Genomic DNA, 22,419 nt, shown 5'->3' with positions numbered 1-22,419 from the left:
TCCCTCCCCTCCCCCGGTTGTCTGTTCTCTGTGTTTATTTGCTGCATCTTGTTTCTTTGTCCGCTTCTGTTGTCGTCAACGGCACGGGAAGTGTGGGCGGCGCCATTCCTGGGCAGGCTGCACTTTCTTTCCCGCTGGGTGGCTCTCCTTCCAGTCGCACTCCTTGCGCGTGGGGCTCCCCTATGCGGGGGAAACCCCTCCGTGGCAGGGCACTCCTTGCACGCATCAGCACTGTGCATGGGCCAGCTCCACACGGGTCAAGGAGGCCCGGGGTTTGAACCGTGGACCTCCCATGTGGTAGACGGATGCCCTAACCACTGGGCCAAGTCCGTTTCCACTTTCATTTACTCTTAAAGAGCAAATATGTGTGGATGATTTTGTGACATCCTTTTGATAATTCTAGAAAACATGGGCAAGACCAGGGGTGGGAGAATCACTAATGTGGAACAATTAAATTCTCTGGCCAAGGACCAGGAATCACCACCAGGCATTTACATATACATTATTGCTTCACAGTAATAAACAAGAGTGTAGACCAACCATAACCCTTTAACCAACCATAACCCCTTAACATAGTAGTATGCTATACGATAACTTCAATGAAAATCAGATGATATTATCTTATCTGTAACCAATGTTCCCATGCAGTGTGGTATGTTGATAGAGGGGTATTGTTTAGGGGTGTGCACAAGTGTTTTATAAGTTTATAACTTCTGTCATAAAAATATATTTAAAAAATAACAATAGGGTGGGTTGGGGGGAAAACACACCAAATGTAAGATACGGATTATAATTAGTAGTAAGATTTAGACAATATTCTTTCATAATTTGTAACAAATGTCTTACAACAATGCAAAGTATTGGTGGAGGGTTGATGTACGGGACCCCTGTATGATGTTATGCACGTCTGCTTTGTAAGTTTGCAACTTTAACTATACATTTATTGTTTATGTATGTTCATATATAAATGATATAGAGATAATAATAATAATAGGGTGGGTTGGGGGAAAATACTTCGGTTAGTAGTAATATTCTGACAATATTCTTTAATCATTAGTTAAAAATGTTTAACAACAATGCAAGGTATTGGTGGTAGGGTGAGGTACAAGAGTCTTGCATGATGCTGTATATGGTGGTTTTGTAAGTTTACAACTATTACTATACACTTATTGTTTTTGCATGTTTATGTATGAGTGATATAGTTCAAAAAATTTTTAAAAAGTGAAAAAAAAAAGAAAAAATGTATATATGCCTAAGGACTAAGACAGAGAAGGAACACACACAAAAATAAAAACAGATTTTAGGGTGGTGGGATTATGAAGTTTTTCCAACCCTTCCTCCCTCCATAATTGCTATAATAGTTCTAAAAATGCATAAAAAGGGGAACTTACCAATTTATGACAGAATGATCATTTGATTTTATTATTGGTTATAAAAGACAGCTATGGTATTCCTTGGTTGCTCTGCACTATCTGTCAGAACACAGCTTATTTCAAATAAGGGAATGGTACAAAGCCTCTTATTAAATTAGCCTACACTGAGAGGACAACAAATCAATTACTGCTGCTCTTGCTACCCAGGCAATTTTGTACTGCCATATTACTGCTTCTAGTGTTTGATTAGAATACCGAAATATTAATGTGTTGTTGCATACATAACCTGTAGGTGTTTTAACAAATTCAAAATCAAGATCATATCCAATGATCCATGATCTCTGTCCTCAAGCAACTCACAATCTAGTTGCTTCAGCAAAAGGCAGAGAGTTTGAATTTTTTATATGCATCAAGAGAAACAAATCAGTATGCCTCTTTACACTACCTTTTCTTGGCTTACCGATAGTTGGGTAATCACTTGTTGCAGGTTATAAATTATCTCTATATTTTCTTTTAATTCCTGGTCTTCTGAAGTCTCCACTAGCTTTTGAAGATCCAGTTTGCAGCTGAAAGTTCAAACAAAGGAACCCAAAGATTAATCACACTGAAGAGACCAGAAGATCCATGATTATATACTTAGGCAATATAGGTCACTAACAAACATCTGGTAGGAAACTTACGCTGCATGCTGCCTGAGCTCTTCTAGTTTGGCGCTCATTTTTTCATTCACTTGCTCTGTCTGTAACAAAGACCCAAGAGATAATCAGTGGTAGAGCATGATAGCCTCATCTAATTATGCTCTCTCTCCTACCTCTATAGATTAAAACCTAGGAAGAGAGGCTGCCTCCTTTGCTGTAATGTAGGATTTAGTGGGTTGTGGTTATTTAATGAGAAATGTGTTTTTTAACAGAGTCATGGAAATTAGCCCTTCAGTCAACATGAACTACTAAAAATAGCATGTAAGCAGCTGGGTCCTGTGCTTGCCGTGAAGCTCAGACTATGGGGTGGAGTGTGAAGCCTTAATTCCACAGAGAACTTTGGAACTGGGGAAAAAGCAATACCTCCTGGCATGCTACTCCCTGATGTTTGCAAAAAAACATACTTGCTTTAAACTGCCTCCCACACCATACTGTTCCCTAGCCCCAGCATAAGGGCATTTAAAACTTAAAAGGGCCTCACACTGAATTTGAACTGAGATTTTTAAAAGTTACACTCTCTGATATGGTAGGCAAGTTTTAGGAAAAGAAGGCAAGAGAAAGGGTGAGAATGATGAAGGCAAGGGTGAAGGAAAGGGTGAGGAAATGAAGGCAAGAGAATGATGGTAGAGAAATTAAAAATGGCAGAGGAAGGCTATGTTTGGGGAGGGTCATTGGTGTTTTCAGTTTAATTTCAATCACAGTATAGGTAACATGCCGGACACTGCAACAGATTTGGCAAGGACAGTTAATACAGAACGGAAATGCTTGTCATGAAATTCTGACAAGGCATCAAACAATAAGCCTATCAGAGAGCCATTTTAACAATCTTATAAAGGCTGCGGGTATATGGCTGGAATACAAGTACTGTTTGTTATATAAATCACACTCACATACATGTGAAACACAGCTATTAGAATTACTTCAAAGGCATAAAATACAGCACTGGAGACAGAAAATGTATATAAAAATCCCCTAGATACCATTTTTGCTCTTCTACTAGTAACTGACCATACAATGGATATAGGATTTGGCCCCCTTTAAAGAAATCATTAAGCAGCTTACCCTTCCTTGACCAGAGAATACATGGATACATGAAAGTGTATATGTTACAGATGTTCAATTACATTTTGATGGAAACTAATCTTTGCTGCTGGCAAAAGTTGTGATATTACAGATTGAGTTGTATTTAGATTAGGAGAAAAACATTAGTAACAGAGCCAGCATGCACTGATCCAGGAGGCTACTATCAGACAGGTAGTAGAATTCAGAACTGGTATAAGCAATTACACAGTGATCCACTATTTGGAAATTAGCTACATGTAAAAGGAATTAGAATTAATTTCCTAGCTATTACTACCTTACCATGGTAGCTGTTAAGATATGGCATGAGGCGGCGGATCTGGCCCAGTGGTTAGGGCATCCGTCTACCACATGGGAGGTCCGCGGTTCAAACCCCGGGCCTCCTTGAACCGTGTGCAGCTGGCCCACGTGCAGCACTGATGCGCGCAAGGAGTGCCCTGCCACGCAGGGGTGTCCCCCGCGTAGGGGAGCCCCACGCACAAGGAGTGCGCCCTGTAAGGAGAGCTGCCCAGCGCGAAAGAAAGTGCAGCCTGCCCAGGAATGGCGCAGCCCACACGGAGAAATGACACAAGATGACGCGGACAAAGAAGATGCAGCAAATAGACACAGAGAACAGACAACCAGGGTGGGGGGGAAGGGGAGAGAAATCAATCAATAATAAAATCTTAAAAAAAAAAATGATGTCATGAAATGTGACAACAGTGGGTAAGGGAGACAGAGAGAATGACTAAAATTTAGTGAGGGGATAGTTACTTTGGTATTATGGATAAAAATTATGTGATTGTTTGAAATTGTATGAACCCCAGAAAAGTATGTTCTTAAAGTTAATCCATTCCTGTGGGTGTGGACCCATTATAAGTAGGATCTTTTGGTAAGTAGGATCTTAACTTAAGATGTGACCCACCTCATTCAGGGTGGGTCTTAATCCTTTTAATAGAGTCCTTTATAAAAGAATGAAATCAGCAAAGAGAGAGAAAGCCATGGAAGCAAGAAGCTGGAAGCAAGGAAAACTGGAAGAGAAGGGAGAGACTAGCAGATGCCACCAATGCCTTGCTATGTGACAGAGAAGTCTAGGATTGCCAGCAGCTAGTCTTCAGAAAGAAGATATCAGCTTGATGATGCTTTGATTTGGACATTTTTATAGCCTCAGAACTGTCAGCTTATAAACTGATAAATTCCCATTGTAAAAGCCAACCCCATTTCTAGTATATTGCTTTCAGCATCCTAGCAAACTAGGCCAGATTAGCTGCCATTTAAGGTAACAGAGGGAGCTGGTTCTTCCCTTTTAGTATTTCAGAACAAATATACTTTGAAATGGGATTCATGTAGATTCTCTTTGGTGGATATACAGGTGTTCACTGCACAATTATTTCAACTTTTCTGTATGTTTGATTACAAAACCATGTATTTACCCCAGAATGGCTCCCTGGAGAAAATGGTAATAGTAATCCATTTCTTTCCATATAACTTGTCTCTTATAATGAGGAGCAGGTTAAATATTTTGAAAACTAAAGCTAGTTAAAATCCTGATCAACAGAGTTTTGTCTTGGGATCTCACCAAAATGATCCTCTCCAACATCTGTGCTGTCTGACCAGCAGCTTCACTTAGACCACGACTTAATTTTTCATTCTCCTCTATAAGGGACCGATTCTTCTCCATCAGGGACTGTAGATTCTCTGATGGCTCCACACTAAAACAAAGAAAGCAACATTATTAGAAAAATACCTGATTGATTAGACCTATATCAAAGGTAGATAAGAATATATCCCACAGGCCTTCTGGGTAGAGGTAGGTAGGTTAAAATTAGTTCATAGAAGTCTGGAAAAGTGTGTCTAATCCAATCTACCCCCCAAGTCAGGTAGTTTATTGGATAAACAAGAAACATACCCCTGAAGTACTTTCAATTAATGGTTTAGAGGCAAAGATTAGAGAGGTATGGAGGATGTAGAAGTAAAACTCCTCAGGGTCGAAATTTGAGCTGATTAACTTAAGATGATCACCTATTTACTGTAAAGTTGAGAGAAAAAGCATTGAAGTCAGAAGCTTAAATGATGATCAGTGGCCACTAAGAACACATAACATGATTCTTCATAAATAAGTGCTTCCTTCTAAATGCTTATCTTGCTTGAAATTGATGACCCATAGCCTCCTGCTCATTTATTTATCAACTTTAAATTGCTTAGAATGGGTGGTGGCAATAATGGTGTCCATTTCAAACAGAAATGGAAGAGAGGGACAGAAATAGCTTGAAGGAGTGCATACAGATAAGAACCTATGGAACTTCTATGTATTACTTGATGTCAGTTCCAGACCAATGAAGCAGACCAATAAAAAGCACTTTTTAAAAAATCCATTGCCCACTGGGTGAACTTTGGGAGAGTATGGACTACAATGTGGACCACTGTCCATGTGGTGCAGCAGTGCTCCAGAATGTATTCAGCAGGTGCAGTGGATGTGCCACAATGATGGAAGAGGTTGTTAATGTGGGAGGGGTGGGGTGGGTGGGGTTGGGGCTATATGGGGACCTCGTATTTTCTTAATGTAATATTTAAAAGAAAAAAACAAACAAACAAAAAATCCATTGGAATGAAATGGTCAAAAGACCAGATACAGGACTGGTAAAAAAAGCTCAGAAGAAATATAAAGATTTGATCTAAAAAAGATTGAAGAGAAAAATTAATAGTTGTCAAGGCTGTGGTGAGAGAAAAACAGGATAGGAAACAGCTGTCCTCAATCTCAATAAAATATAGAAAAGGATTACTGGAATAGAATAGATGCACGCTCACCCAGCTTAAGACCTCTGTGTATTCTTACAGGGGATTTTAGCTTGCTCTTTATCAAAAAACAGCAAGGTCATATAGTAAGATCTCATATTACACTTCTGAAAATTTACTAAGACTTTATGAAGAAATGCTCAATTAAAGCTTGCATTATAAAAATACTCTTATTGGTAAAATTTATGCATCATTCATGTAAGTTGACAAGTTACAAAGTAATGGATTCTAGTTTACATTGTAGTTTACACTCTCTCCCAGTCCATTCAGTGGGTTATGGCAGGATATATAACGTCCTGCATCTGTCCTTGTAATATCATTGAGGACAACTCCAAGTCCCGAAAATGCCCCCATATCACACCTCTTCTTCCCTCTCCCTGCCCTCAGCAACTCCCGTGGCCACTGTTTCCACATCAATGATATCGCTTCTTCCATTGCTAGAGTCACATTAATTCTATAGTAGAATACCAGTAAGTCCACTCTAATCCATATTCTATTCCTCTATCCTGAGGACCCTGGGATGGCGATGTCCACTCTACCTCTAAGTTGAGAGGGGGCTTAGATCTCACATGGCTGATGGATATGATTCTCCTGTTGCATTTGTAGACTCTCAGTTTCCTGGTGTGGTGGTTGACCATCTTCACCTCCCTGTTAGCTGACCTGGGTAAGTCCATTGAACCGGAGAGTAGGTATTGCAACTCTGCTGAGGCTCAGGGCCCAGCTGGCTGGAGTTTGTTTTGTTTTGTTTTTAGGAGGTACTGGAGATCAAACCTAGGACCTCATACATGGGAAGCAGGTGCTCAACCACTTGAGCTACATCTGCTTCCCAAAGACCTTTTTTAAAACTTTATTTTGTCCATTTAATAATTGAAAACATAAATAATTAAAAACTAAAAAGAAAACACAGTTGAATAAAAATGTATTTCTCAATTAAATGTACTGGATACCTATAAATTTTTTTTGAATCATACAATTTGTTACACAATATATTTGGTTCATAGTAATGCAATCATACAGTATTTGTCCTTTTGTGTCTGGTTTGCTTCACTCACCATAATGTCCTCCAGGTTCATCCATGTTATCATATACTTTATGCCTTTACTTTTTCTTATAGCTGCATAATATTCTATCATGTGTATACATCACAATTTGTTTATCCATTCATCAGTTGATGGACACCTGGGCTGTTTCCAACTTTTGGCAATCGTGAATGATGTCACTATGAACATTGGTGTTCAGATGTCTGTTTGCGTCACTGCTCTCATTTCTTCTGGGTATATACTCAGTAGTGGCATTGCAGGGTCACGTGGGCAAATCTATATTCAACTTCTTTAGAAACTGCCAAACAGTTCTCCACAGTGGCTGTACCATTCTGCATCCCTACCAACAGTGAATAAGTGTTTTTATCTCTCCACATCCTCTCCAACACTTGTAGTTCTCTGTCTTTAATGGTGGCCATTCTGATAGGTGTGAAATAATATCTCATTGTAGTTTTGACTTGCATTTCATTAGTGATGTTGAACATTTCTTCATTTTTTTTTTTTTTGCTATTTATATTTCTTCTTTGGACAAATGCCTATTCAAGTCCTTTGCCCATTTTTTAATTGGGTCATCTTTTAATTGTTGAGTTGTAACATCTCTTTATATATTATGGATATTAAACCCTTACTGGACATGTGATTTCCAAATATTTTCTCCCATTGAGTCAGCTGCCTTTTTACCCTTTTGACTAAGTACTGCGAGGTGCAAAAGTGTTTAATTTTGACAAGGCCCTATTTATCTATTTTTTCTTTTGTTGCATGTGCTTTGTTCCAAGTCCCAAGAAACCACCACCATCTTTAAGATGTTTCCCTACATTTTCTTCTAGTAGTTTTATGGTCCTGGCTTTTATACTTAGGTCTTTGGTCCATTTTGAGTTGATTCTTGTATAGGGAATGAGATAGGGGTCCTCTTTCATTCTTTTGGTTATAGATACCCAGTTCTCCCAGCACCATTTGTTGAAGAGACTGTTTTGTCCTGTTTACATTAACTTGGTAGGTTTGTCAAAAACCAGTTGACTGTATGGGTGAGGGTTTATTTCTGGGTTCTCAATTCTATTCCACTGATCGATGTGTCTATCTTTATGCTAGTACCATGCTGTTTTGACCACTGTAGCTTTGTAATGTTTTAAGGCCAGGCAGTGAAATTCCTCTCATGTCACTCTTCTTTTTTAGAACGGTTTTGGCCATTTGGGTGCACTTTCCCTTCCAAATGAATTTAGTAATTGCCTTTTCTAATTCTGTAAAGTAAGCTGTTGGGATTTTGATTGGTATTGCATTGAATCTATAAATCAGTTTGGGTTAAGATCGACATTTTTGCAATACTGAGTTTTCCAATTCATGAATACGGAATATCTTTCCATTTGTTCAGGTCTTTTTTCTTTTTTTAAGATTGATTTATTTATTTATCCCCCCTTACCCCTGTTGTCTGCTCTCTGTGTCCATTAGCTGTGTGTTCTTTCTGTGTCTGCTTATATCCTCCTTAGGTGGCTCTGGGAACTGATACTGGGACCTTCCAGAGTGGGAGAGAGGTGATCATTCTCTTGTACCACCTCAGCACCCTGTTCTACTACATCTTCTTATTGTCTCTCCTCTGTGTCTCGTTATGTCATATTGCTGCGCCAGCTCTCCATGTCGGCCAGCACTCCTGCGTGGGGTGGCACTCCCACATGCGGTGGCATTCCTGCACGGGCTGGCACTCCTGCATGGGCTGGCACTCTGTGTGGGCCAGCTCGGTACATTTCTTTTAGCACTGTTTTGTAGTTTTCTGAATATAGATCCTGTACTTCTTTGCTTAAATTAATTCCTAGGTATTTGAGTCTTTTTGTTGCTGTTGAAAATAGAATTTTCCCCGATTTCCTCCTCAGATTGTTCAGTAGTAGTGTACTAAAACATTACTGATTTTTCTTGTTGATCTTGTATCCTGCCACTTATTTATTACCACAAGTAGCTTTGTCATTTATACTTCAGGATTTTCTAAGTACAGGATCATCTACAAACAATGAGAGTTTTATTTCCTCTTTTCATATTTGGATGCATTTAATTGTTTTTTCTCATCTAATTGCCCTAACTAGCTAGAACTTCTAGTACAATATTGAACAACAATGGTGACAGTGGGCATCCTTGTCTTGTTCCTGATCTTAGAGGGAAAGCTTTCAACCTTTACCCATTGAGTATGATGTTGGCAGTGGATTTTTCATATATGCCTTTTACCATATTGAGGCATTTTCCTTCTATTTCTATCTTTTGAAGAGTTTTTAATCAAAAAAAAAAGAATGCTGGGTTTTATCAGATGCCTTTTCTGCGTCGATTGATATTATCGTGTGGTTTTTTTTCCCTTCAATTTGTTAATATGATACATTACATTGATTGATTTTCTTATGTTGAATCAGCCTTCCATACCAGGAATAAATCCCACTTTGTCGTGATTGGATTTGACTTGCAAGTATTTTGTTGAGAATATTTGCATCTATTTTAGAGATATTGGTCTGAATTTTCTTTTCTTGTGGTATCTTTATCTGGCTTTGGTATTAGGGTGATGTTGGTATTATAAAGTGTAATGGGTAATTTTCCCTCCTCAATTTTTTTGGAAGAGTTTTAACAGGATTGGTGTTAATTCTTTTCAAAATACTTGGTAGAATTCACCTGGGAAGCCATCTGGTCCTGGACTTTTCTTTGCTGGGAGATTTTTGATGACAGATTCAATCTCCTTAAATGTGATTGAACTTTGTTAAGTTCTTTTATTTCTTGTAGTGTCAGTGTAGGTTGGTTGTGCATTTCTAAAAGTTTGTTCATTTAATCTAGGTTGTCTAGTTAGTTGGCATAGAGTTTCTCATAATATCGTCTTATGATCCCTTTTATTTCTGTGGGTTAGTTGTAACTTCCCCCTTTTCATTTATGATTGTATTTATTTGCATCTTCTCTTTTTTTCTTCGTTAGCCTAGCTAGGGGTTTGTCAATTTTATTGATACTCTCAAAGAACAAGCTTTTGGTTTTGCTGATTTTCTCTACTGTTTTTATGTTATCAATTTCATTTATTTCTGCTCGAATCTTTTCTTTCCTTTTGCTTGCTTTGGGTTTGGTTTGGTTTGCTGTTCTTTTTCTAGTTTCTCTAGTTCTCCTGTTACATCTTTGAGTTTAGTTCTTTCTTCTTTCTTAATATAGGCTTTTAGGACTATAAATTTCCCTCTCAAGACTGCCTTTGCTGTATCTCAGAAATTATGATACATTGTGTTCTTGCTTTCATTTGTATCAATATATTTACTGATTTCATTTGTAATTTCTCTCTTTTTTTTTTTAAAGATTTATTTATTTATTTAATGTCCCCCCCTCCCCTGGTTGTCTGTTCTTGGTGTCTATTTGCTCCGTCTTGTTTCTTTGTCCGCTTCTGTTGTCGTCAGCGGCACGGGAAGTGTGGGCGGCGCCATTCCTGGGCAGGCTGCTCTTTCTTTTCACGCTGGGCGGCTCTCCTCACGGGGCGCACTCCTTGCACGTGGGGCTCCCCCACGCGGGGGACACCCTTGCGTGGCACGGCACTCCTTGCGCGCATCAGCACTGCGCATGGCCAGCTCCACACGGGTCAAGGAGGTCCAGGGTTTGAACCGCGGACCTCCCATATGGTAGACGGACGCCCCAACCACTGGGCCAAAGTCCGTTTCCCCTGTAATTTCTCTTTTGACACACTGATTATTTAGGAGTGTGTTGTTCAGCCTCCACATATTTGTGAACTTACTTTTCTCTTATTATCGATTTCCAGTTTCATTCTATTATTAACAGAGAAGGTGCTTTGTATAATTTCAATCTTTTTATATTTATTGAGAGCTGCATTGTGACCTAACATGTGGTCTATCCTCAAGAAAGATCTATGAGCTTGAGAAAAATGTATAACCCACTGAGTTTGGGTGTAACATTCTGTACATGTCTGTTAGGTCTAACTCGTTTATCATATTGTACAAGTTCTCTGTTTCCTTGTTGATCATCTGTCTAGTTGTTCTATCTAATAAAGTGAGCAGGGTATTAAAGTCTCCAATGATTATATTAGAGATGTCTATTTCTCCGTTCAGTTTTCCCAGTTTGTTTCGTGTATTTTGGGGCAACCTGGTATAGGTGCATCTATGCATAGATATTTATGACTGTTATATCTTCCTGGTGGATTGTCCCTTTTATTAATATATAATGGCCTTCTGTACCTTCTAAAACTTTTTCACATTTAAAGTCTTTTTTGTCTGTTATTAATATAGCTACCCCTGCTCTTTTCTGGTTACTATTCATGTGTAGTATCTTTTTCCAATCTTTCACTTTCAGCTGGTTTGTACCCCTGGGTCTAAGGTGAGTTTCTTGTAAGCAGCATATGGATGGCTCCTGTTTTTTAATCCATTCTGTCAGCCTGCATCTTTTGAATGGGGAGTGTAAGCCAATCTCATTAAATGATATCATATCTTATTTTTGTCTGTCTCTTTACTCTTTTGATTATCCTTTCTGCTATTCTTTCTTCTATACTCTATACAAGCCTGTCTTTCCTTTCTTTTTCTTTCAGGTTCTAAGGCTTCCTTTAATATTTCCTGAAAAGGTGGATTCTTTTTTGGAAACTCTCTTAGTTTCTTTTTCTGAGTATTATAAACTCAGGTTCATATTTGAAAGACAATTTTGCTGGATAAAGAATTCTCAGCTGGTAGTTTTTCTCTTTCAGTCTCCTAATTGTAATACACCACTGTCTTCTCACCTTCATGGTTTCTGAAGAGAAACCTGCACTAAGTCTTACTGGGTGTCCCTTGTATGTAATGGTTTGCTTCTCCCTTGCTGCGCTGAGAATTTTCTCTCTATCTCTGACATTTGGCATTCTAAGTAATATGTGTCTTAGTGTAGGTTTATTTGGATTTATTCTGATTGGGGTACGGTGTGCTTCTTGGACATTTCATTTCTTTTGTGAGAGTTGGGAAATTCTCAGCTATGATTTCCTCAAATATTTTTTCTGCCCCTTTTCCTTCTATTCTCCTTCTGGAACTCCCACAACATGTATGTTGTTGTGCTTTGTGTTGTCATTCAACTCTCTGAACCCCTGTTCAATTTTTTTCATTCTTTTCTCTCTTCAATTTTAGCTATTCTACCTTCAGTATCACTTATTATTTCTTCTGTCATTTTGAGTCTGCTCTTGTATGCCTCAAATGTGTTTCTGATCTCACCTATTTTGTCTTTCATTCCCATGAGCTCTGTTACTTTTCCATTCAGGATTTCAAATTCTTCTTTGCACTAGCTCAATGTCTTCTTGATGTCATTTATCTCTTGACCACATTGTCTTTCAACTCATTAATTTATTTTTGGAAATTTGTACACATCTCACTGATTAGTTCTCCCAAATTCTGCATCTCTTCTGGGGCTTTGATATATTCCTTTTCTTGGGCCATGTCTTTTATTTTCTTAGTATGGCTCACAATTTTTTGCTGATCACTAGGCATCTGATTAGAATGTAGTTTACTCATATGCTCAATTTCTTTCTCTTGCGTAGGGATTTAGTGGCAGGAGGCGATGTGTTACCACTGCTCTTTGATTCTTGGTTCAACCTGGATTGTTAGGATTGTCCTGCTGGTTGCTCAAAACTAGGCACTGGATCCAGTAACTGGCTGCAGAGTCACTTCCGAGGGCCTTGGTGAGGGAGGCTATAGAGGTCAGAAAAAGCCTCTCCTACTTATTTTTAATTTTCTTGCATGCACTTCCTTGGTATGCCAGCAGGTGGCGCTCTTTGGCAGTGCTCAGTTCAATGCCTGGTCTGAGTGTGTTTGTTGCAATACAGATAGGATCAATGGGATAGAGCTTCCTGGCTGGAGGCTATGAGCCTTATAATTTTTTTCCCCCCTAAGATATTTTTTTTTAAATTTTCTTTTAAATGTTACATTAAAAAAATATGAGGTCCCCATATACCCCCCATCCAACCCACCCCACCCCTCCCACATCAGCAACCTCTTCCATCACCGCGGCACATCCACCGCACCTGGTGAATACATTCTGGAGCACCGCTGCACCACATGGACAGTGGTCCACATTGTAGTCCACATTCTCCCCCAGTCCACCTAGTAGGCCATGACAGGACACACAACGTCTAGCATCTGTCCCTGCAGCACCACCCAGGACAACTCCAAATCCTGAAAATGCCCCTACATCATATCTCTTTTTCTGTCTCCCTACCATCAGCAGCCACAGTGGCCACCCTCTCCACATCACTATCACAATTTCTTTCCTTACTAATCACAATAGTTTCCCAGCAGAACACCAGTAAGTCCACTCTAATCCAAACTCTATTCCTCCATCCTGTGGACCCTGGGATGGTTATGTCCAGTCCCCCTCTACATCAAGAGGGGGTTTAGATTCCACATGGATGATGGAAGCAATTCTCCTGCTTGCAGCTGTAGGCACTCTTGGCTCCCTGGTGTGGTGGTTGACCCTCTTCACCTCCCTGTCAGCTGGCCGTGGTAAGTCCAAGAAACCAGAGGGTAGGAGCCGCAAGTCTGCTGAGGCCCAGGGCCTGGCCGTCACATGGACAGTTCAGAGATTCAGGTCTCCTGAGTATACACCAGCCCAAATGCCAACCACAGGTCTGGTAAAAGCAACAGAAGAGGCATGTGTAGAAAGGTCATATCTGAGTCCAACTCCATCACACTCAGGAACACAAACTCCAAAGTAGGGCTAACTGACATGGCCCTGAAATCCAGAGCCATCTGCTATGACCATATAGAACCTGTGGGTCTCTGCAGCCCTCAGGAGAACCAGCAACTGGGTTTCCATCTACCTTGGCTGTCTCTGGTACCCTGCTGAGGCGTGCATAAGCATCACCCCTCTGATGACCTCCCAACTCTTTTTTGGAGACTCAAAGCCATATAAACTCACTTGTCCTTTCCATTTCCCTTTTTATCCAAAGTCAAAAAGCAGTTTTTAACACCTGATATTACATGTAGGCTGAGATATTCTGCCAGTCTGAGTTGATCCTTTTATTCAAGGTCTTTTTCTAGTTACATCATCAGCTGGTGCTCGGTAGCAATCCCTTGGTGCCAGGGAGGCTCATCCCTGGGAGTCATGTCCCATGCTGGGGGGAAGGCAATGCATCTACATGCTGAGTTTGGCTTAGAGAGTGGCCACATTTGAGCAACATGGAGGCTCTCAGGAGGTAACTCTTAGGCACCCCAGCTCTAGACCTAGCTCATATTTCAGGCACACTGGCTCATAATTGGAGCCATCAGTATCAAGGGCTATGAGCCTTATAATTCAAACTTTCTCTGAGACAGTTCTCCAGCCTTCTCTGGCAGCCCCCTCCATTATCCTGGGTTGGAAATATTTCCACTCCCTTCTGAGTCCTCAACAATCAGTTCCTGTTAGTAGAAGAGGAAATTGGGATGGTAGTATATCTTTAGCCCCTTGCCAGCTCCAAGGCAAACAATGGTGCAACCCTACCCGGCCTGTAAGGGCTCCTGGGACACAGTAGACCAAATCTGTGAGTCAAAAGGTGAGTCAGTCTGAGTCTGTGCCCCTTTCTCTCCCCTTTCCTGGGGTATCCTCAACAATTAGTGCCAGCTAGAAGAGAGGGAGGTTGTGAGGGTTGGATTTCTCTAGTCCCTCCCTAGCTCCCAGGGCAAACCAATGTATGGTCTCATCTGGTCTGGAAGGGTTTGAGGGACACAGCAGACCAAATATGCGGGTCAGAAGCTGAGTCAGCTTTAGACTGTGTCCCTCTATCTCCCCTTTCCTGGGGTAGTGGATCCCAGGAGCCCCTTTTATCTGTAGTCACAGGCCCAGCAACCCAAGAATTCTAAAGTGTCTTTAGTGAGGGGGATGGTGCTGGCAGCAGCAGCTGCTGGTTTCAACTCAGTTCCATTGTCGTGATTTCCCTTCTTTGTTCCTCTTTCCTCTGGGCAGTGTCCAGCCTTTGCCTGGTGTCCTAAACCCTAGAAGATCTTTTTCTAGGCTGTTTCAGTCTGTCCTCTAGCTCCCCAAAGACTTTTTAAAAATGATTGTAAATATGCTCAAACAGCTAAGGACAAACAGGGACAAAGAGCTAAAGGAAATCAGGAAAATGACAGATGACCACAATGAGAAAATAGAGAGATGGAAATTATGAAAAGGAACCAAACAGAGCTCAAGACCATAGTACACAACAGAGTAAAAATTTCCTTGAGGGCTCCGACAGCAGATTGGAGCTGACAGAAAAAAAGAATCAGTAAACATGAAGATAAGTTCATTGAAATTATCCAGTCTGAGTTGCAGAAAGAAGAAAGAATGAAGAAAAGTTAACAGATCCTGAGGAACCTGTGGGATAAGATCAGGTGTATCAATATACACATTGTGGGAATGCCAAAGGGTGAGAGGGGCAGAGAAAATATTCAAAGAAATAATGGCTGAAAACTTCCCAAATTTAATGAAAGGCATGAGTAAACACATCTAAGGATGCACATGAAATCCAAACAGGATAAACCCTAATAGACTGACACCATGCCATGTTATAATCAAACTGTTAAATGCCAAAGATAAAGAAATCTGTAAGAGAGAAACAATGTGTCACAGACAAGGGAGCCTCAAAAAATTAAGTGTCAATTTCTCATTGGAAACCATGGAGGTAAGAAAGCATTGGGAAGACATATTTAAAGTGCTGAAAGCAAAAAGTTGTCAATCAAAAATTCTATATTCAGTAAAACTTTTAAAAATGAGGGCAGAATTAAGACATTAGCAGATAAACGCTGAGGGACTTCATCACCACTAGAGAGACCATACAAGAAATGCTAAAAGAATTCTGCAGGTTGAAAGGAAAGGACACTAAAAAAATTGGCTAAAGCCACATGAAGAAATATCTCCAGTAAAGATAATGACATGGGGAAATATAAATGTCAGTACTATTGTAATTTTGGATTGTAACTCCATTTTTTATTTCTTACAGGATCTATAAGGCAAATGCATAAAATGTAATGATAAATCAGTGGTTTTTGTCACATGTAACTTGTGACAAGAACTACACAAAGCTGAGGGGGGAGGGCTATAGGAACATAGTCTGTTTATACTATTGAAGTTAAACTGGTATTAAAGTAAGTAAGATTGGGAAGTGGACTTGGCCCAGTGGTTAGGGCGTCCGTCTACCACATGGGAGGTCTGCGGTTCAAACCCTGGACCTCCTTGACCCGTGGGGAGCTGGCCATGTGCAGTGCTGATGCGTGCAAGGAGTGCCGTGCCATGCAGGGGTGTCCCCCGCGTAGGGGAGCCCCACGTGCAAGGAGTGCACCCCGTAAGGAGAGCCGCCCAGCGCGAAAGAAAGTGCAGCCTGCCTAAGAATGGTGACACCCACACAGAGAGCTGACACAACAAGATGCTGCAACAAAAAGAAACACAGATTCCCGTGCCACTGACAACAGAAGCGGACAAAGAAGAAGATGCAGCAAACAGACACAGAACAGACAACCAGGGTGGGGGGGGGAGGGAAGGAATAAATAAAAATAAATAAATCTTAAAAAAAATAATAAAGGAAGCAAGATTGCTATAGATTTCAGATGTTAAATTTCAGCTCCATTGTAAACATAAAGAAGAGATTAGAGAATGGGCAAACTCATAGAGGCAGAAAGTAGATACAGGTTACCAGGGGTAGAGGCAGGGGCAATGGAGAGTTAAAGCAAATGAGTGTAGGTAGGGTTTCTGTTCAGGATAAAGTGAAAATTCTAGTAATGGATGATGGTGCACACACTGCAACATTGTGAATTAGATTAATCCTACTGAACGGTATGCTTGGGAGGGGTTGGGATGGGAAGATTTATGTTGTATATGTTTCCACAGTTTAAAAGAAGAAAGAGAAACTAAACAGATAATGAAAATTAAAGGCAATATATGAAACTGGATGGGATGGAAGAATGGAGGAGAAGTAATCTTTTGCCAAGGAGTATGATGTATGCAATTTGCTCTCAAATGTTCAGAAGACAGACAGACAGACAGTAGATGATAGAATGATAGGCAAAGATAGCAAAATGTTACACTTGGTGGATCTGAGTATCTAGGGGTGGGGTGGGATATGTTGGAGTTCTCTGTATGGGGTTTGTACTATTTTTGCAACTGTCCTATAAGTTTGAAATTATTTCAAAATAAGAAGTTAATAAAATGCAATGGAAGGAAAGCAGCTGTGGCTCAATCAGATGAGCTCCCGTCTACCATATGGGAGGTCCTCGGTTTGTGTCCCAGGGCCTCCTTGTGAAGGCAGGCTTGCCCGCACTCTGCGGAGCGCAGCGCATCCTGGCCCGCAGACGCTGCAGAGAGCCAACTTAGCAAGGTGGCACAACAAAAAGAAGGGAGACAAGCAAGAACAAAGAAAACCCCAGAAAAGCCTGCAGTGAATGGATACAGAGAGCAGACAGCAAGCAAGCCACAAGGGGGGAAGGGAAATAAAATAAATAAATACAGACACAGAAGAACATACAGCAAATGGACACAGAATGCAAAATGGTCGCAAAGGGGAGGTGGGGATAAAAAGAAAATGCAATGGAAGGCCAGTGTTTCATCTTTCACATTCTATTTAGTTGCTAACAAATGACAAACACTAGCAGAAAATCAAAGCAAAAGCTTCAATGACAAATAATCATAAACAAAATAATATGATGCAAGGACAAAAGCAAAAATATGTGAAATAAAATATACTTAAAAATAAGTAAAAAAAAAAAAGTAAATAAAAAATAAATATGAAAAAAGGAAATTTCTTAAAATGCTAGAATATTTTTGATACAAATATTTTTGAGAAAAGGAGTAACATCTTTATTTCTTTGTAATACAGTGAATAATTGAGTTCAATTGTTTGCTTCATCAACTCTTCCTTAGAATCTATTATTTTTGCAGCTGGAACTATTTACTGTAATATACTCTAGGTAGCTGGAAGAATGGAATGGTTTTCATTAGTCTTGTGTTTCATTAGTTTTGTCTTACATGAAACAGACCTGTGCTAAATTGAAAGGAAAGGATGATGCATCAGTTACTTCTAAAATAAGTATCCTGGGTGGCAGACTTGGCCCAGTGGTTAGGGCATCCGTCTACCACATGGGAGGTCCACGGTTCAAACCCCGGGCCTCCCTGACCCGTGTGGAGCTGGCCCATGTGCAGTGCTGATGCGCACAAGGAGTGCCCTGCCACGCAGGGGTGTCCCCCGCACTACGCGCAAGGAGTGCACCCCATAAGGAGAGCCGCCCAGCATGAAAGAAAGTGCAGCCTGTCCAGGAATGGTGCCACATACACGGAGAGCTGACACAACAAGATGATGCAACTAAAAGAAACAGATTCCCGTGCCACTGACAACAACAGAAGCGGACAAAGAAGACGCAGCAAATAGACACAGAGAACAGACAACTGGGGCGGGGGGGGGGGGGGGGATAAATAAATAAATAAATAAATAAAATAAAATAAAATAAGTATCCTGATACTAGATCTTTAAGTCACTAAGAGATCCTAGTTTTCCTCGTTTTCTTTACACAACACTCTTAAAATATTATCAGAGAACCCACATTAAATTACCTAAAGGGGGAGATTTGGAAAGGGGGAGATTTGGAAAGAGAAGGGTGGTGATCTCTGGGTGATGGAATTATTGTAATTTTAAGTTTTATTCTTCATACTTTTCTAAATGTATATACTGGGTTGAATAGTGTCCCATCAAATTCATGTCTATCCAGAACCTTTGAATGTGACCTTACTTAGAAATAGGATCTTTGCAGATGTAACCAAGTTAAGAACAGATTACTGAAAAGAGCATTGTTCCCTTGGAGGATTACACTCAGGCCTTAAAACCTTGATCTGGAGAAAGTGGGCATGGTAGTTGCTGAGGGCAGGGAGAGGGAAGAAGAGATGAGAGGTGAGTGCATTTTCAGGACTTGGAGTTATCCTAAATGATACTGCAGGGACAAGATATTGGACATTATATATCCTGCCATAACCCACTGAAAGTACTGGAGGAGAGTGTAAACTACAATGTAAACTAGAATCCATGCGGTGCAGCAGTGCTCCAAAATGTATTCACCAAATGCAATGATGAAAGAGGTTATTGATATGGGAGGAGTAGGGAGGTGGGGGGTGGGGTATGTGGGAACCTCTTATATTTTTTAATGCAACATTTTTTGTGATCTATGTATCTTTTTTAAAAAAAGACAATTTAATTAAAAAACATTTAAATAAAAAACACACACATGGATTTAGCCCTATTAGACTGTAAATTTGCTCAGACCAGTAACTCTTTCATTTCTCTCATTTTCTCCATTTTAGAACAGGAATGCCTATCCTATGCCTGTCCCACCATTGTATTTTAGAAGTAGATAATTTGTTTTCTAGTTTCACAGGTCAGTGGACAGAAAGGAATTGTGCCCTGGAAGGAACCCTATGCGGAGTCTCACCAACCCCTAATTTAGATAACTTGGAAGATGAGATTTGGAACTTTTTAAAGTTGATGGTATTTAGATGAGATTTTAGATTTAGAGTTAATGCTGGAATGGGTTAAGACTTTTGGGAAAGTTGGAATAGAGTGAATATATTTTGCATGTGAGAGGGATGTGAATTTTTAGAGGCCAAAGGGTAGACTGTACTGAGTTAGTGTCCCCCAAAATTCATGTCTACCTAGAACCTGAATATGACTAGAAACAGCAAGGAAACATTCTTCCCTAGAGCCCTCATAGATAGCATGGCCTTCCTGACACTCTGATTTCAGACTTCTAGCCTCTAGTTTGTGGCAATTTCTTATGGCAACCATGAGAAACTAATACAATGTCTTATAAGAAGGAATGTATCACTTTTAATAAGTAGAAAAAACAAATAAAAGTTGCTGAAAATAAGGATATAGGTTTACAGCATACACAAGAATAAACTCTAGATGAAAAATGAAATTTAAAAAAAAACTATATAAATACTAGAAGAAAACAGGTGAGTTCCTCTTTAATCCTGGTATAGGGAAAGGTTTTGTAACTATGAATCAAAATCCAGATGCATGGGGAGAATGTAAAACTGTACAACTTTGGGAAATAGTTTGGCATTTTCTTAAAAAGTTAAACATATGATCCAGCAATTCCACTTCTAGGTATATACCCAAGGGAATTGAAAACATATGTCCACACAAAGACTTGCATGTGAGTATTCAACTGGTAAATGGATAGATATAATATATCCATACAATAGAAAACTACTCAGCAATAAAAAGGAATGAAGTACTGAAAAATGCTACAATATGGAAGAATCTCAAAAATATAAGTGAAAGAAGCCAGACAAAAAAATACCAAATATTGTATGATTCCATTTATATATAAGGTCCAAAAGAGGCAAATACATTGAGACAGCAGATTAGTGGTTAATTACTCGTTGCCTTAGGTTGGCAATGAGAATGAGAGTGACCGCAAATTGGCATAAGGGATCTTTTTGGTTTGATAGAAATGTTCTAAAATTGGATTGTGGTGATAGTGAATTTTATGATACATAAATTATATCTCAATAAAGCTGTTAAAAAAAAAGTTCAGAGGTAGTAAAAAAATTGATAAACTTTACTACATAAAAAATTTTTTAATTTGCATGGCAAAAATACCATAAACAAAGTTAAGGACAATTGACCAATGGGGAGAAAATATTTTTTTACCATATACCACAAACAAAGGGCTACTATTGTTAATATACAAATAACTATTAAAAAATAAGGGCCAAGTTAAGCATCAGCTCTCCATTAATTATATGATCTACTGATATCAAATAATTATAATAAGCAAACTCATGGAGTTAGAATCTAGAATATAAGTTATCAGGAGATAGAATGGGTGTAGAGAATAGGGAGCTGATGCTTAATTTGTGCAAAATTTTTATTTTAGGTTGATACTAAATGTTTGGAAATGGATAATGGTGATGGTAAGCACATTACTGTGGGTATAATTAACAGCCCTGACTTACCTGTGTGAATGTGGTCGAAAGGAGAAGTTTCAGGTCATGTATATTACTGGAAAGAAAACTAGAGGATAAAACATGGGACACGTGTGGAGCTGGCCCATGCGCAGTGCTGATGCGCGCAAGGAGTGCCGTGCCACACAGGGGTGTCCCCTGCGTAGGGGAGCCCCACGCGCAAGGAGTGCACCCATAAGGAGAGCCGCCCAGCGCGAAGGAGGGAGCAGCCTGCCGAGGAATGGCGCCGCCCACACTTCCCGTGCCGCTGATGACAACAGAAGCGGACAAAGAAACAAGACGCAGCAAAAAGACACAGAAAACAGACAACCGGGGGAGGGGAGGAGAATTAAATAAATAAAAATAAATCTTTAAAAAAAAAAACAAAAAAAAACATGGGACAGTATAATATAGTGAACCCTGTGGTGGACGATGATGGTGGTCAATAGTACAAGTATAAGATTGCTCTTTCATTCTAACAAATGTATGTCAATGATTACAAGGTGTTAATAATAGGGTAGTATATGGGAAAAACACATTTAATGCAAACTATGGACTATAGTTAGCAGTAATATTTTAATATTTTTTCATTAACTGAAACAAAGATAACACACCAATGCAAAGTGTCAACAATAGGGGGTAATATGGGATGTTTTTTATGTGACTTTTATGCAAATCTGAAACTTCTCTTATTAAAAAAATTAATATAGATTATGCTAGGTGAAAGAAACCAGACACAAAGTACTACATATGGTATGACTCTATTTGTATAAAATATAAATATAAATAAATCTATAGAGACAGAATTAGATTAGTGGTTATTAGGGCTGGAGAAGGATAGAAGGATTGAGAGATGACTGTTAAGGGGTATGGGATTTTTCTTTTTGGAGTAATGAAAATGTTCCAGAATTGATTGTAGTGATGAATGCTCAACTCTATGATTATACTAAAAAATATTGATTGTAAACCCTGAATGGACTATATGGTATGGGAATATACTTCAATAAAACTGCTTAAAAAAATAAGGAATAAAGATCCAGCTTCTTGGGTAGGCGGAGACGAGGCATCTAGCCCCGCTCGGTGGGGCTGAGCCAGGCCGGGCCGCAGCGGCGGACGCCGGAGCCGGGCCGGGCTGCGCCAGCGTTTTTTTTTTTTTTTTTTTTTTTTTTTTCGGTTTTCTCTTTCCCTCTTGTCCCTCATCTTCCACTTATTTTTACTTTAATTCAAGTACACAATAGGTGCTACAGGGAACACCTCACATTTGCTGGGTTTTCCCATCCTCCACTGCCTCATTTCTGTGTGAACTGATTTAGGCTACCTACACTATCCCCCTTCCCCTGCATCTTGATATCCACTATCATCTACTGTCTCTCCTATATTCCACCCCCCACCTCCTGTTCTTTGATCCACAAAGTGTCTAACTCTTAATTTCTAATAGCTTTGTTCTGTTTTCTGTCTATTATCCACTCTTGAAACTATTACCTTTCTTTTCTTTTTCCCTCTCTCATGAAAACAATAGCTGTGTAGTTCATACCATATTCCTCCCAA

At 39.7% G+C, this 22,419-nt stretch overlaps 1 protein-coding gene across 2 annotated transcripts in view; it reads right to left on the bottom strand.

The window, feature by feature from the left end:
- Window positions 1-22,419, bottom strand: part of KIF4A (kinesin family member 4A) — a 178,218-nt gene that overhangs the window by 85,789 nt on the left and 70,010 nt on the right. For both annotated transcript variants that reach the window (XM_058291023.1, XM_058291024.1), the window contains exons 12-14: window positions 4,710-4,842; window positions 2,054-2,112; window positions 1,834-1,939 (exon numbers count right to left, since the gene is read on the bottom strand). In XM_058291023.1, coding sequence (XP_058147006.1) covers window positions 1,834-1,939; window positions 2,054-2,112; window positions 4,710-4,842 — 298 coding nt within the window. The remainder of the gene's footprint in view (window positions 1-1,833; window positions 1,940-2,053; window positions 2,113-4,709; window positions 4,843-22,419) is intronic.

This window comes from Dasypus novemcinctus, chromosome X (assembly GCF_030445035.2).
Source record: "Dasypus novemcinctus isolate mDasNov1 chromosome X, mDasNov1.1.hap2, whole genome shotgun sequence".
NCBI classification, from domain to species: Eukaryota; Metazoa; Chordata; class Mammalia; order Cingulata; family Dasypodidae; genus Dasypus; species Dasypus novemcinctus.
This window is presented reverse-complemented; position numbering and strand designations above follow the sequence as displayed.